Genomic DNA, 13,117 nt, shown 5'->3' on the forward strand with positions numbered 1-13,117 from the left:
CTCCCGGTTATGTCCCCCAAAGACTGTTCCACATCCCAAGTGTTACAGAGAACATTTATTTGAGTCAGCTCCAACAGATGTCAGGGACCTCCAGGGATATCCAACCTGGACATCCATTCAAGTGCACTCCTGTGTAGCCATGGTGTGTGTGTGGGGGGAGTATCCCTTCTGCTTCTACCACCCCCAAAATGCAAGGACCTGAGGCCTGGAGCATCCATTATTGGTCCAATGAGCCAGCCCACAACTCATCTCAATGCACCCCTAGCTAACTCACATGTACTCACCTCAAACGCCTTCCACCACCACCCCCAACATCCAACATGTACTCATCAGCCAGTTGACAAGTGTTTTCCTGAGAGTTGGGAGCCCAGCCCTGTGCTAGACCCACTTGGGGTTGAAGAAGAAATGATAGCCACCTGCCCTCAGGGAGCTCACAGTCTAGTTGGGAATTTGAGGTGCACATGTGCACACACAGAACATATACATACGCACACACAGAAAAAGTGAGCACAAGACTAAACAACACATAGTACTCACAGGAGACGCCACATGTTAGCATGAGTACTGTTCAGAGGGAGCATAGGCAGGGTGGGCTGGGGGACTCAGCCCTGGTGAATAAGGGGGCTTTGGGAGTAGGGGAAGACGAAGGTTTCAGAGCAGTACAGGGGAAGGCATGGCACAGTTACAGCAGGGAAGAGACAAGCTGGGCAATTAGCTGAGGGGCATGGTGAGAGCGCCTCTAGATTAGCCAAAGAAAAGAGGTGCATGGAAGCTCCTGGAGTATGGGGACTGCCTCCCCTTTCTCAGATCTCTTTGAACACTCAGTGACCTCAGAATAAGTCATAGAGTTCAATAAGAACCTGTAACCCAAGCTGCATGGGGGATACAGGCAGTAAGACCCCAGGTTAGGAATCCATAGATTTCTACCAAACCCCAATAGGAAAGGGACCCCCCTTCCTCATTAGTGTTCATTCTGGAGAAGAAGAGAAACATCTGTGGCCTCCCAGCTGACCTGCTCATGTGTGAAGACAGGAATCCCTGGCCAACAGTGGCCCAAGACCCATACCCCTACTTTTTACCTCTGCTTACTTAAAGGATACACACAACTCCTCCTCTGGCTTCTCCCTCTGCCTAGACCCACGAGTACCATGTACAGGGGGCTGGTGCCTTTCTACCCTCACATTCCCATGTGATATCTGCCTGGAGCTGCACACCTGGCCAGCCAAGAGGGCTGATTGGTTGCACGTGCTAAAGGAAGCAGGATCCTTTTTCCCTGGAGCAGACACAGATAAAATGACTCACCATCCCTTCAGCAGTCCAGACTCCCCTTGAGACTCCCCTTGAGACTCCCCTTGAGACAGTGAAATGAGAGCGAAAGCCAAGCAGAGCCTTATAGCCTTACAAGGCTCCACTGGAAAAATCCCACAGCCTGTCAGTCTCAAAAAGGAGGGAAGTAGCCAAGCCTGGAAGCCTCCGGCAATGTCTTGGGGAGGAAGCTCAGATCCTACAAATCTGGAAAAGGGATGAGTGGACTAAAAGGGGCTCAGCCTCAGAATTCTTTATTCCCAAACAAGAGGAGACCAGGAAGAGAGAGAGACACTTGTATGGAGTAAGAAAAGGATGGCATATGAAACCCCCAGGGCCGAGGTCTTCAGTCTGGAGTCCCAAGGCTCCTGAATTACTTGGCATTGTGAGAGCTGTGTGAGTATGTGACTTCTCCTAGGAGCTCCACAGCCTCTATCAAAATTTCAAGGGCCACATGTCCCTGAAGTTTTAACGTTTCTAATTCAGAAAGGGCACAGGAGCCTTCAGTTGCTGCTCACATCTTGAGGAAAATTTCGCCTCTCAAGCCAGGTCTGCCATCAACTTGCTGCAATAACCCAGACCAGTTGCTCATCTTGTCTCTACCCTTCAACCAAATGGTGGGCCAGGCTGGAAGCTCTCCACACAGGTGCAGTCTATCTCCACACCTGAGTTGCTGTCTGGGGCCAGGAAGCCAAAAGGAGGCTTGCCCAGCTGTAACTCAAGTCAGACCTTGGGAGTTTTCCCACCAAGGCATGGAACCAGCCCCTAATTCCTGGCCCTACCAACACAGGGCACCTCCAGAGGTAGGTCTTCTGATGAGACACATCCTCATGCCAGGAACCCATAGGATCCCATGAAACTCCATTTTTAGTCTCCATGCCCAGATATGCCCTGCATGTCCTGGGCCACGAGGTCCTGTCCACTGTATCTGTTCACAGAAACAAAGATATCATGGTCAGTACATGGTAGTAACATGGCCCAGCCTATGCACCCATCTGGACTACATGGACACATTCACAGGATCCACTCTGAATCTATCAGGGACGTCTGAACAAACACTGCCAAGATTATTAGCCTATTCACACATGAGATACTTGGGTTCTGAGCACTTGAGTGACTGACTTCCCAGGGCCTTCTTTATTTCCCACCACCAAATACTAATCCACATTGCAATAACCACCAAGAACCTCAGGCTGAGGCCAATGATTCCAGAGGAGCCACACAGCATGAGGTAAGACGGAGAGCAAAGGGAGTGGACAGGTCTCCAGCACCAAGCACAGGCCTGGGGGGAGCAAGGGCTCAGGGAACGGGGCCCTCTCAGAGATGTCCCCAGCACCTGTCAAACCCAGCAATGCCCTGTCCATACGCTCAAGTTCTCCCCGCTGCATTTTCAGTAACTCAGAAACAAAGCTGAAAGATTTTCAGGTCTAAACTCCAAAACAAAGCCCAGACTTGACCCACTGTAGCACTAATTATTAGCTGTGATTTAGAACAAGCTTGAGAAAATCTGGGTTTCCTTGTTTGCCAAACGGCAGAAAAGGCCAGAGCCTCAGAGTGACAACTTGCAAACAGGGGTCGTGGAAGCAAGCCCTAAGTTACCATTCTTACTAGGTGGCTTTGACCGGTCATCATAGCTGAGGTCTCTATTCTCTTTGCCTGAATGAACCTCAAGGCTCTCTGCTCTTCTATCTTCCTCCCAGGGCCTCTGTTCTCATCCTAAATCACAGGTCTGAACTCACTGCACTCATTACAAATGGCGGTGTCCCTTCCCCCGGAACACAAAGTCCTTTATGAAACAAATCCTAGCCCTTGCCATCTTAAAGTCGTCCCTCTGCACACCTGCCCTTCCTATAGCAATTCTCTGTCTCTAGGACACAGCGCAAGGCCTTCAACCCCCCTTAAGTGAAGCCAGTCACTTTCCCAGGGATGTCCCTACTGTAGTCCACATGTCTGCAGACACCCTGACACTCTCTCACAGGCATGAATGTGGGCTTCCTAGTGCCTGGGCCTGGGGTCCTTCCAAGAGTGGACCAGATCACAACCCAGAGCTAATTAGTAAAGCTCTCTGGACAGATTACCTCACCCTCTGCTAATAGGCAAGCCTCGCAACACCCCAGGGAAAAGGAACAGTCTCTCATCTTCACGCCCAACTTACAGCTAAGCAAACTGAGACATGGAGTAGAACGGCTCATCAAGGCCACCAGACACTGGGTGCGGGAAGCTGAGGCTTTGCAGACTGAGCTTGGGCCCAGTGACTGTAGAAACTTGGTCCTCTCCAAGGCGTTCTCAAGTCTGACATGCTGGGAATGAAGATCAGGTAAGCAGCGGGTTATGGAAACCAACATAGGCTGACTACCCACTCCTGTCCCACTACAGAGACAAAGCCGCACACTCCCACTACCCCCACGCTCCAGGGGACTCTGGCCAACCCTATGGGGCTCACCTGCTCTAGACCAGAGGAGCCTGAGGAAGCAAACCAACACAGGTGCCCAAAGCAGATGCATGCAGCCAACCAAAGGGTCCAGGGGGAGGAAGGCAAGGGGGTGGCTCAAGCCCTTTCAACACCCCAAGCTGGCCCTGCCCCTCTCCCATGAGCCCATCCAGAGAGGAGGCAACTCAACACCCATGGATGTGGCTCCTGGGTTGGAGGCAGCTGATGGTAGCAGGCCTCCCAGCGGTCATAGCACACGGCCTAAATGGGCTGATTGGCTCTCAGGCCCATGGCCATGGCTGCTTTGGTGAGTCTTGAGCGAGCCCTCACGCGCGAAGCTCTTGCCGCAGCGGGGGCAGAAGTAGGGTCGCCGTTCCCCGAAGACACCGGGACGGCGCGGGTGCGGCGTGGGCATGCGCGCGTGGGTGCGCTGGTGGTTGAGCAGGAAGCGTGGCTCGCGGAAGCAGCGACCGCACTGTGAGCACTGGTGAGGCTTCTCGCCGCTGTGGATGCGCTGGTGTGTGAGCAGGTTCTGTTTGAGGCTGAAGCAGCGGCCACACTCCGGGCAAGGGAAGGGCCGCTCGCCAGTATGTGTGCGCTGGTGCACCTCCAGGTTGTGTTTGACGCTGAAGGCCTTGCCACACTCCGGGCACACGAAGGCGGCGGTGCGGCCAGCCCCCACGTGTGCCTTCTGGTGCCGCACCAGGCTGGGCTGCTGGGAGAAGGTCTGGCCGCACAGAGGGCAACGGTGGCACTGTTCTTCTGCTGGGTGGTGGATAACCAGGCCTTGATCGTCCCCCAGACCCTCCTCCGGGTCCCCTGCAGGAGACCCTCCCCTGGAGGACACCAGTTCTGTCATGGGCACTTCAGATGCAATCACCAGCCCCTGGAGAAGTAGAAGCGAGGAGAGAGAGAGAGAGAGAGAGAGAGAGAGAGAGAGAGAGAGAGAGAGAGAGAGAGAGAGAGAGAGAGAGAGAGAGAGAGATCAAGAAGACCCCAGGATCAGCCATTCTCCAGCCTTTTGAATCACTCACTGCCAACAACCCCCAGCGTTTGCCCATCTACAACTTTGTTTCATCACAGCCTGTCGTCCTGGGCTCTTCTCAAGAGTCATTAGAAGGCTTCCTTGGTCTCTCCAGCATGCCCTTGCAGTCTGCTACCCAGCCCTGTGCCCTTCATCATCACCCTGGAATAGGGTGGTCATGCTACCTCTGACTCCAACCTCAAGAACAGAGAGCTACCTTCTGTTAAAAGAGACATCAAGCTCTGTGCCTGCACCACACAAGGCATGGGCTAAATACTGTCGGGGGATTCTCAGGAGCAGCTTCTCCATTCAGATGCCCAAGGATAGGAGGTGACCTGAAACCTGAAGGAAGGAAGGTGACCAGTGGCTTAAAGCAGGAAGCAAAATAAACCTCAATAAACTTGAAAGTGACCTCCCTGAGTTAAACATTAAAGGCAGTCCCTCTGTCTAACAAGATGAATCATACACTTGAAAAGTTGCAGGTCACTGAACCAAAGCAAGAGCTCCCAGGGAGCCAGGTTTGGTCCAAAGGTTGAGCAACACTCAGTGCTCAACAGACATCCCCAGCACTGGGCTCCCTGCAGCCTGTTTTGAACACTGTCTTCCCAGGCCACTCACTGTGTCCTTCTGAAATAACTTCACTGCCCTTACAACATCCTGGAATAAGGGGAAGAGCAGTATTGTTGAGCCCAGGTTAGCAAATGGAACAATTGAAGCTGTGAAACCAACATACTTGTCCAAGGTCACACAGCAAGGTGAGCCTGGCCTAGGCCCTGAGTCTCCTGACTCAATGTTGAAGATGTTTCAATATATTAGATTTCAGCAACTAAACACCCCCCCACACACACACACAGGCATGCACACACATGCACACCTACCACCCATTCTCAACGGTCACTGCTCCTATAAGGCACCGTGCCTTGCCATCCCCTCCATCGGAGAAGCTTATTCAGGGTTCCCCTCAAACCTCCCTGCAAGTCTTCACACTTCCAGCCTCAGTCAATCTACCTGCAGGGTGGGGTCTCAGAGACACCCTCTGTCTTCCCCTACCTTCAGGCCAGGGTGAAACTGGCACTGGCCCTGGAGAAAGGTAGGAGCCATTGCCATGTTTCCACCCATAGTCTCTTCCCCAGACAGCTGTGCTGGCATTTGCAAAGACAGACCGTCAAAGTCTCCTTGACCAATCTGAGCCTGGTCACTGGGCCACCTCCCCACTTTCTCTACTAGACCTCTGAACAGGCCCGGAGGGAACAAGACCGTGGCTTTGCCTCCCTCCCCCAAGTTCTCCCATCAAGTGCACACTCACAGCCCAAGCTGCCCCCTTCTGCAGTCTGCAGCAGCTTTCTCCTCTGGCTGAGCAGCCCAAGGAAAACACAGTTAAGTCTCCCGAAGCACTGCACCCCTTCTTCCCCGCCCCCATAAAGCCGAAAAGCCTCCCGCAGTCAAACCCCTGCATTAATCAGGAGCTCACCCCACCCGGCACGACTGCTTCTCTCAGCCTTGCCAATTGCAAGGGTCCAAGCGACCCTGGAGAAATGTGATAAGCCGTGTATCGCAACTCCACCCTTAGGAACATACATAGGCTGCCACCCGGCTGCTGCAGCCCACCATACCCGGCTGCCTGCCCCAGCTTCTGGAGGAATGCATGCAATCCACCCACCCCCGTGCCCGCAGCGCACCCCCCGCCCCATGGGACCGCGGGATCCCGAGTAAACAAGTAATTAAGCTTTGGCACTGCCACTCCCAGAAAGGGCTGCATGGCTCCGGGCAAATATGCACGCCTGCCCGCAGTGACCCGCCCCCAAGGGTCCGGCATACACTGGACTCTATTAATACAGTAACCTCCCTGCTAGTCTCCGGCCCTACCAGACTCACGTGGCGGCCTGTGGAGCCCTCTCTCTGCTACAGCCTCGCAGTCACCAGCATCCCCGCAGCCGCACAGCAGCCCCGTGAGGCTGGGAGGTCTAACTCGCCAACAACCTGGCTGGCAGCGGAAAGGAAGGCAACAAGCGCTGTGCCCGCCCGGGAAAGAAAAGGGTCCAGATTCTGGGAGCCAGCATTGTCTGCAGGAGGGATCACCCTAGTAGCCCAACACCGCACTCCCACCCCGGCCAGCCCACTTTCTGGATGAGCGCGATCTCCCTCATCCCTAGGCAGAAGAAACCTGGCAAGTCTTCGGACCTGCCCTAGCTCCTGGGAAACAGGCCCAGTCTCTGGGAGCAGTGTGCCAGTCCCAAGAAGTAAGAAGGGAGAGACGCAGGGGCCCCAGTTCTGGAAAGTCTCGGAGTCACCAGAGCTGAGTATATTGTGATCAAGCCAAAGCTGCCCCCCCTAAAAGTGCTGCTTCTAACCTCCAGAGAAGTCAGACATGGTGCATGCCTTTAATCCCAGCACTAGAAGAGAGACAAGTGGATCTCTGGAATTCGTGGCCAGCCAGTGCTGTATAATGAAGTTCTGTCTCCAATGAATGAATGAATGAATGAATGAATGCACCCAGAGAAACAGCAGGTACAAGAAATAGCACTAAATTTCTTTCCCACTGCCCTTTAATACCACTTTCCTGTCCATACCCTTGGCTTTTTATACCACTCTTTCCCATGTATTATCTCATGGGAACCTCCAACAATGTTTTATCATCCCATTTTATAGATGGGAAAAGATTTTTAAAATGAAGAACAAGGTGGCTTCCTCCAGCACCCACAACTTTAAAAGTATCAAAGATCACATAAAGAGCCTTAGAGTTCACACTAGACTTATAAATAAACATAGGCCTGAGAGGAAAATTACTTCAAGGTTATAGTCACTACAGAAACAACTGATAGAGTTTCTCTGTGACCCCTCAGTAGCTGTCAGACAGAGAAAGCAGGCTTCCCAGGACCATACAGAGCTTTGTCTAGCAGATTCTATGAATGACTGGGTAGGAAAACTTTGTATCATAGGCTTTGGGACACTCAGATACTGAGAGGACCCTCCCTGCTTAATCTTTCCAAGTGTCCAGTGTGCTTGCAGAATTTTTCCAGAGGACCGTGAGACACTAAAACATCCTCTTGTTTAGGACACTAGAACTGGAAGCCATGCCTTCGTTTCCATTTACTTAGGACCAGTGTGTGTGTCAGCAGCAGGCCCAGCTTAACTCATCTTAGAGGGCCACCTTACTACAGCCAGCCCCCTTCCCATGCCTGTGGTCAGTGACGTAGGCTAAGCAGTGGCATTGCCATTTGACATGAAGGTAAGGAAATTGGTAGCGCCACTTGTCCACCAGGTCGTGTTCTACAATGATGGCAGGTCCACACCTTCCGTCAGCCTAAGGTCTGTAGTCACAACTATTGGCTTCTCTATGGATAGCACAGCACTGTCAACTTCAGTTCTGATTCCCTTTCTTTGTAAAGTGGGTCAGAGAGTATCAAAGAGGTGGCATCAAATCAAAGGCAAGGTCATACTTGTCCTAGTGGTTTACAATGCAGGGTACTCTGCACCATTGCAGAGATTCAGAGGGTACATGGGAGCCAGTCCACGAGAAAGGAAACAAGACCCCAAGGCTTGCTATCCTGTCCTCTGCCAGGTAAGTGAGTGCAAGCCTGCAGTGGTCCTATGGCCAAGTTTTCGAAGGCTGCATCAGTTGGGTGGGGCTGGATCCTGGAACTGTTCTCGTCTTCTGTGAGGAGTAGATGGAAGGCTAAGACAGATAGCCGAGGGTGCCTGCAGAGCAGCTGGCCATTGGTGAGCAAAAGCATCGGGTTCAACAGCAAAGGGAAGCTGACAATTGCCAGGGAAGTGAGTTTCATCTCTTCAGCAGGTGACAGGAAGAATGCTTAGGGAAGACCAAGGTTTTCGAAAGCAAATACACTAATATATGGCAGGGCAGTGCCGTGCTCTCGATAGCATTTCCTAGGTATGCTGTGCCAGTACAGAGGAAGAAATCACAGCTGTGGGCAGGGATGGGGGACAGGGAATGCCATCTAAAACCCTCAGTCTCTGAGGGGAATGACAAGGGATGAAGGCTGAATTTTGGCTGGGTCACTTCTGTCCTCCCATCCCATGGGCAAGCACCTGCCCCCAGCCCAAACCCAACCTCAGGTGTTGTGGCAAACACAAGACAGTGTGACAACATCCTGCACATATGTCAGCTTCTTTATCCAGGCAGGACAGTGACCCGCATGTGACCATCACCGCCATGTAAGGGTCATGAAGCAGCTGGACTCTAGAGCCTAAGGAAGGTGTGTGTTGTGTGTGGGTGAACATCCTGTTGAAGCCCCGTGCTGTATTCACCCTGAGGCACACCAGACAAAACAGGTGATTTGGGAACATCCCTGAGGGCCCTGAGAACTGCACTGGGCATCCCCGAGCACTCCTGCACAGTGATAAATCTCTAGGGCTCCCATCTCTCAACTCCTTCCAAGAGCTCTTCCTATCCCCATGGTCTCTACATCTCACCTAAATGTCTGGTGCTGATTTCAATTTGGAATTTAGCACACTTGCATCATCCCATCAGGCTGTGAATTCCCAAGAGCAGGTTTTTTTAGCATCCCTGAATCCCCAAGGGTCCAGCATGTAGTCTTTTTCGATGTCTATTCAGTGAATAATGCATGTCTACATAGCACATTTATCTGTTATCTCCATAGACAGCCAGAGGGACAGGTGAGGATGAGGAGCTGCAGGCTAAACTACCTATCCAGCTACAATCCAGAAGGGTGTGAGGGGCTGCAGAGGCCTGAATATAGATGTAGAGCTCAGATTTTAAGGTGTCATCTGTTCCAAAATTCTTTCTTTACAGGTAAAATCCAAGACAGGGCCAATAACATCAGTTTAGTCAAACCTTTAAATGCATAACAGCTCTGAATGTGAGGAACTGGTTCATTCCAGCTACCATTTAGAGACAATGTGCCCCTCCCTTCAAGGGCTCAAAGACTGATCCACTGGAGGATTCATATGATAGCAGTTTGGGGAGATTTTTGGAATGTTGGCGGTGGGGTCTAGTTGGAGGAAGCAGGCCCTTCCTTGATGGGAGGGGGTGCCGGGAATAATACACTTTGTCCCAGGCCCTTTCCTGTCTTTGTGCTTCCTTGATGTCTTAAGGTGAGCACCCTCCTTTGTCACCTGCCGCCTTCATATTGTTTCACCTCAGGCCTGAAGAGATGGAGCCAGCTAAGCATGGACTGACACCCAGCCACGTACACCCTTAGGACAGCTAAGCATGGACTGACAGCAGCCACCCACACCCTTAGGACAGGACTGCCTCTGTTCTCAGGTATTTTCATAGCAACAGAAAGGCTGAGTAACACAGTTCCTCATAGAAACTGAGGTCAGTAGGGAAAATCCTTTCCTTCTCTTCCTACGATGCACAAGCTCTTCAGGTAGCCACACAGGGAACTTATTAGAGTCACAATAGCAACCTCCTAGTGAGGGCTTCAACCCCAGAGCTGTAACTTCATCCTTGAGTAACAACAACAAAAACCCACCTTTTCTATCCACCATGGACAAGGACGAGTGTTCTGAGAAAGGGGTGGGAGAGGGCAAGGCTTCTCGCTTTTGCCTATAGAAGCATCATTACCAGGGTGCACTATGGCCTCACACGGCTATTATATAAGACTCAACGTAAAATGCAGGAATTGGTTGAACATGGGTAGATGTTTGTTTTCGTTCTTGAGAAGGGTCTCGTGTAGCCCAAGCTAGCCTCAAACTTTCTATGTAGACAAGTGTAACATGATAAATAAAAGGCCCAAAAACAGATATTGAGGTTCAAACTTCAAGCTGAAGATCAGAAAAGCAGCTGACCACTAGCTCCTCCTCTCCCTCAGACGGAAAGGCGATCCTGCTGCCGCTCCTCAGTGGCTGGAGAAACCTGAGACTTCAATGTCTTCCTGTCCTCAATGTGGCCGGAGAACGAATGCCAGCTCTGAAACCCTGTTGCTGTCTTAGATACCTCTCCTGAGTCCTGTGTGTGATCCCAAGTGCTGAGATTATCTCTGTAAAGCTATTTCTCTTTGATATATTTCTTGTAGCCCAGTGTGGCCTTGAACTGACAGAGATCTTAATCCTCAGTCCCCAGATTAAAGGTGTGAACCACCACCTCCTGATCTCTATAGTTTGAGACTTTGCTTTCTAAATTCTCAGGCGAGCTTTAATAAAGTATAAATACTGTATCACCACAAAGATGACCTTGGGCTTCTGATCCCCCTGCCTCCACTTCCCAAATGCATCGAATAGCAGACGTGTGCCATGACGCAAATTCTATGGGGCCCTCGGGACAGAACCCAGGGCTTTGTACATGCTGGGCAAGCACTAATGTCTAATCCATGAGCTACAGCCCCAGCCTCCAAGTTTTTTTGTTTTTTGTTTTGTTTTGGTTTGGTTTTGGTTTTTCGAGACAGGGTTTCTCTGTGGCTTTGGAGCCTGTCCTGGAACTAGCTCTTGTAGACCAGGCTGGTCTCGAACTCACAGAAATCCTCCTGCCTCTGCCTCCCGAGTGCTGGGATTAAAGGCGTGCGCCACCAACACCCGGCCCCAGCCTCCAGGTTTAAAGCTTTAGGAGACACATGTGGCCAAGGACTATGATATTGGACAACACACACGTATTTCATCTTTGCAGAAAGTGCTGTTGCACAGAGATGACCTAGGACATGTCCCCCACGCCTGAAGATGCAGTAGATTCCATCCTCTTTGTCCAAAGGGATAACTTAAGATATTACTTATTTCCCTGTCTTCACTGTCCTTGTCAAATCCAGGATGGATGGTGACATACTATTAGGGGCTCCAGTACTCTTCCTACAAAAAAAAAAAGTCAAAGATATTTATGAAACTCAGACTATGTGAGAATGTTTCAGAGGTAACCTCACTCTGTCAGCTTTTACAAACACATACACACACACACACACACACACACACACACACACACACACACACACAAACACACTCAGCAAGGATCTGTTTTCTTTCCAAGTTAGTGTACCTGCTGGGCATTCGCTCCTCAGGGCCTCTGCATCCCACCCCTCCACCTTCCCCCAGTTAGCTTCCCATGGCAGAGCCTGAGAAGAGAATGTCAAACCCTCCCAGGGATCCTGACTCCTTTGCTGTTGAACCCGATGCTTTTGCTCACCAATGGCCGGCTGCTCTGCAGGCACCCTTGGCTATCTGTCTTAGCCTTCCATCTACTCCTCACAGAAGACGAGAACAGTTCCAGGATCCAGCCCCACCCAACTGATGCAGCCTTCGAAAACTTGGCCATAGGACCACTGCAGGCTTGCACTCACTTACCTGGCAGAGGACAGGATAGCAAGCCTTGGGGTCTTGTTTCCTTTCTCGTGGACTGGCTCCCATGAACCCTCTGAATCTCTGCAATGGTGCAGAGTACCCTGCATTGTAAACCACTAGGACAAGTATGACCTTGCCTTTGATTTGATGCCACCTCTTTGATACTCTCTGACCCACTTTACAAAGAAAGGGAATCAGAACTGAAGTTGACAGTGCTGTGCTATCCATAGAGAAGCCAATAGTTGTGACAACAGACCTTGGGCTGACAGAAGGTGTGGACCTGCCATCATTGTAGAACACGACCTGGTGGACAAGTGGCGCTACCAATTTCCTTACCTTCATGTCAAATGGCAATGCCACTGCTTAGCCTACGTCACTGACCACGGGGGATTAGATGAAATCATGAATAAGAAGGCCTTGTTAACAAGGCCAGGGCTGAAAATCATTTGTTCAAGAGGGAGCATACAGATGGTGACAAATGACAGGACACATTAAAACGATCCCCCAGGAGGTCCTTCAGCAAGGGCAGAGGCCATGCTCTACTCAACTAGCAAAGGCCTGGTACACAGATCCATTAAGGAGCCAATACTCTGCAGTCCCAACCTGGTCGATGTGCATATAGTCAGTAATTTAGCCCTCTGGAGGATGTGACCCTTCTGCCCTATGACCCTGAGAGACTCATCACCCAGGAAAAGTGAACAGGCATTCTCAACCTGCACAAGCAGGGGCTACAATTAAGCCTCATTAACCCTGAGTCCTACACACACTCCAACGCGATTTGAATTTAATCACAGGCCATTTGTGGGAGAGAATTCATTCCACTGCAGGACTGAACATATCTAATCTCTTCAGTGTCTCCTGTACCACTTGATTCTATAGGGAGTCATTATTTCTGCAGGGCCTACCCTGAAGGCAATGGCTCTTTAGCCCCAAATGGTGGTGCCCTTGGATGCCTTTCAGGAGTAGGCAAGCTTTTCAGGCTAGATTCAGGATTTGCTAGATGACAAAGAGGAAGAAGCATGGAAGGACTAGGTTTTGGTAAGATGCAGGACACTGAGCACCTCCTGGGAAGGGACGGGCAGGATGGATAGGAAAGAGCAGGGCGT

At 51.2% G+C, this 13,117-nt stretch overlaps 1 protein-coding gene across 6 annotated transcripts in view; it reads right to left on the reverse strand.

Moving 5' to 3' along the window:
- Positions 1 to 1,543: 1,543 nt before the first annotated feature.
- Znf775 (zinc finger protein 775) overlaps positions 1,544 to 13,117 on the reverse strand; it is a 39,325-nt gene continuing 27,751 nt past the window's right edge. For 5 of the 6 annotated variants that reach the window (XM_027428478.2, XM_027428479.2, XM_027428477.2 and 2 more), the window contains 2 exons: positions 3,461 to 3,605; positions 1,544 to 2,233 (listed from right to left, as the gene is read on the reverse strand). In XM_027428478.2, coding sequence (XP_027284279.1) covers positions 3,497 to 3,605 — 109 coding nt within the window. In that variant the 3' untranslated portion in view covers positions 1,544 to 2,233; positions 3,461 to 3,496. Of the gene's footprint in view, positions 2,234 to 3,460; positions 3,606 to 4,485; positions 4,623 to 13,117 lie in introns of those variants that run through there. The other variant, XM_035448565.1, reaches the window with a different exon arrangement.

Source organism: Cricetulus griseus, chromosome 8 (genome assembly GCF_003668045.3).
Source record: "Cricetulus griseus strain 17A/GY chromosome 8, alternate assembly CriGri-PICRH-1.0, whole genome shotgun sequence".
NCBI lineage: Eukaryota > Metazoa > Chordata > Mammalia > Rodentia > Cricetidae > Cricetulus > Cricetulus griseus.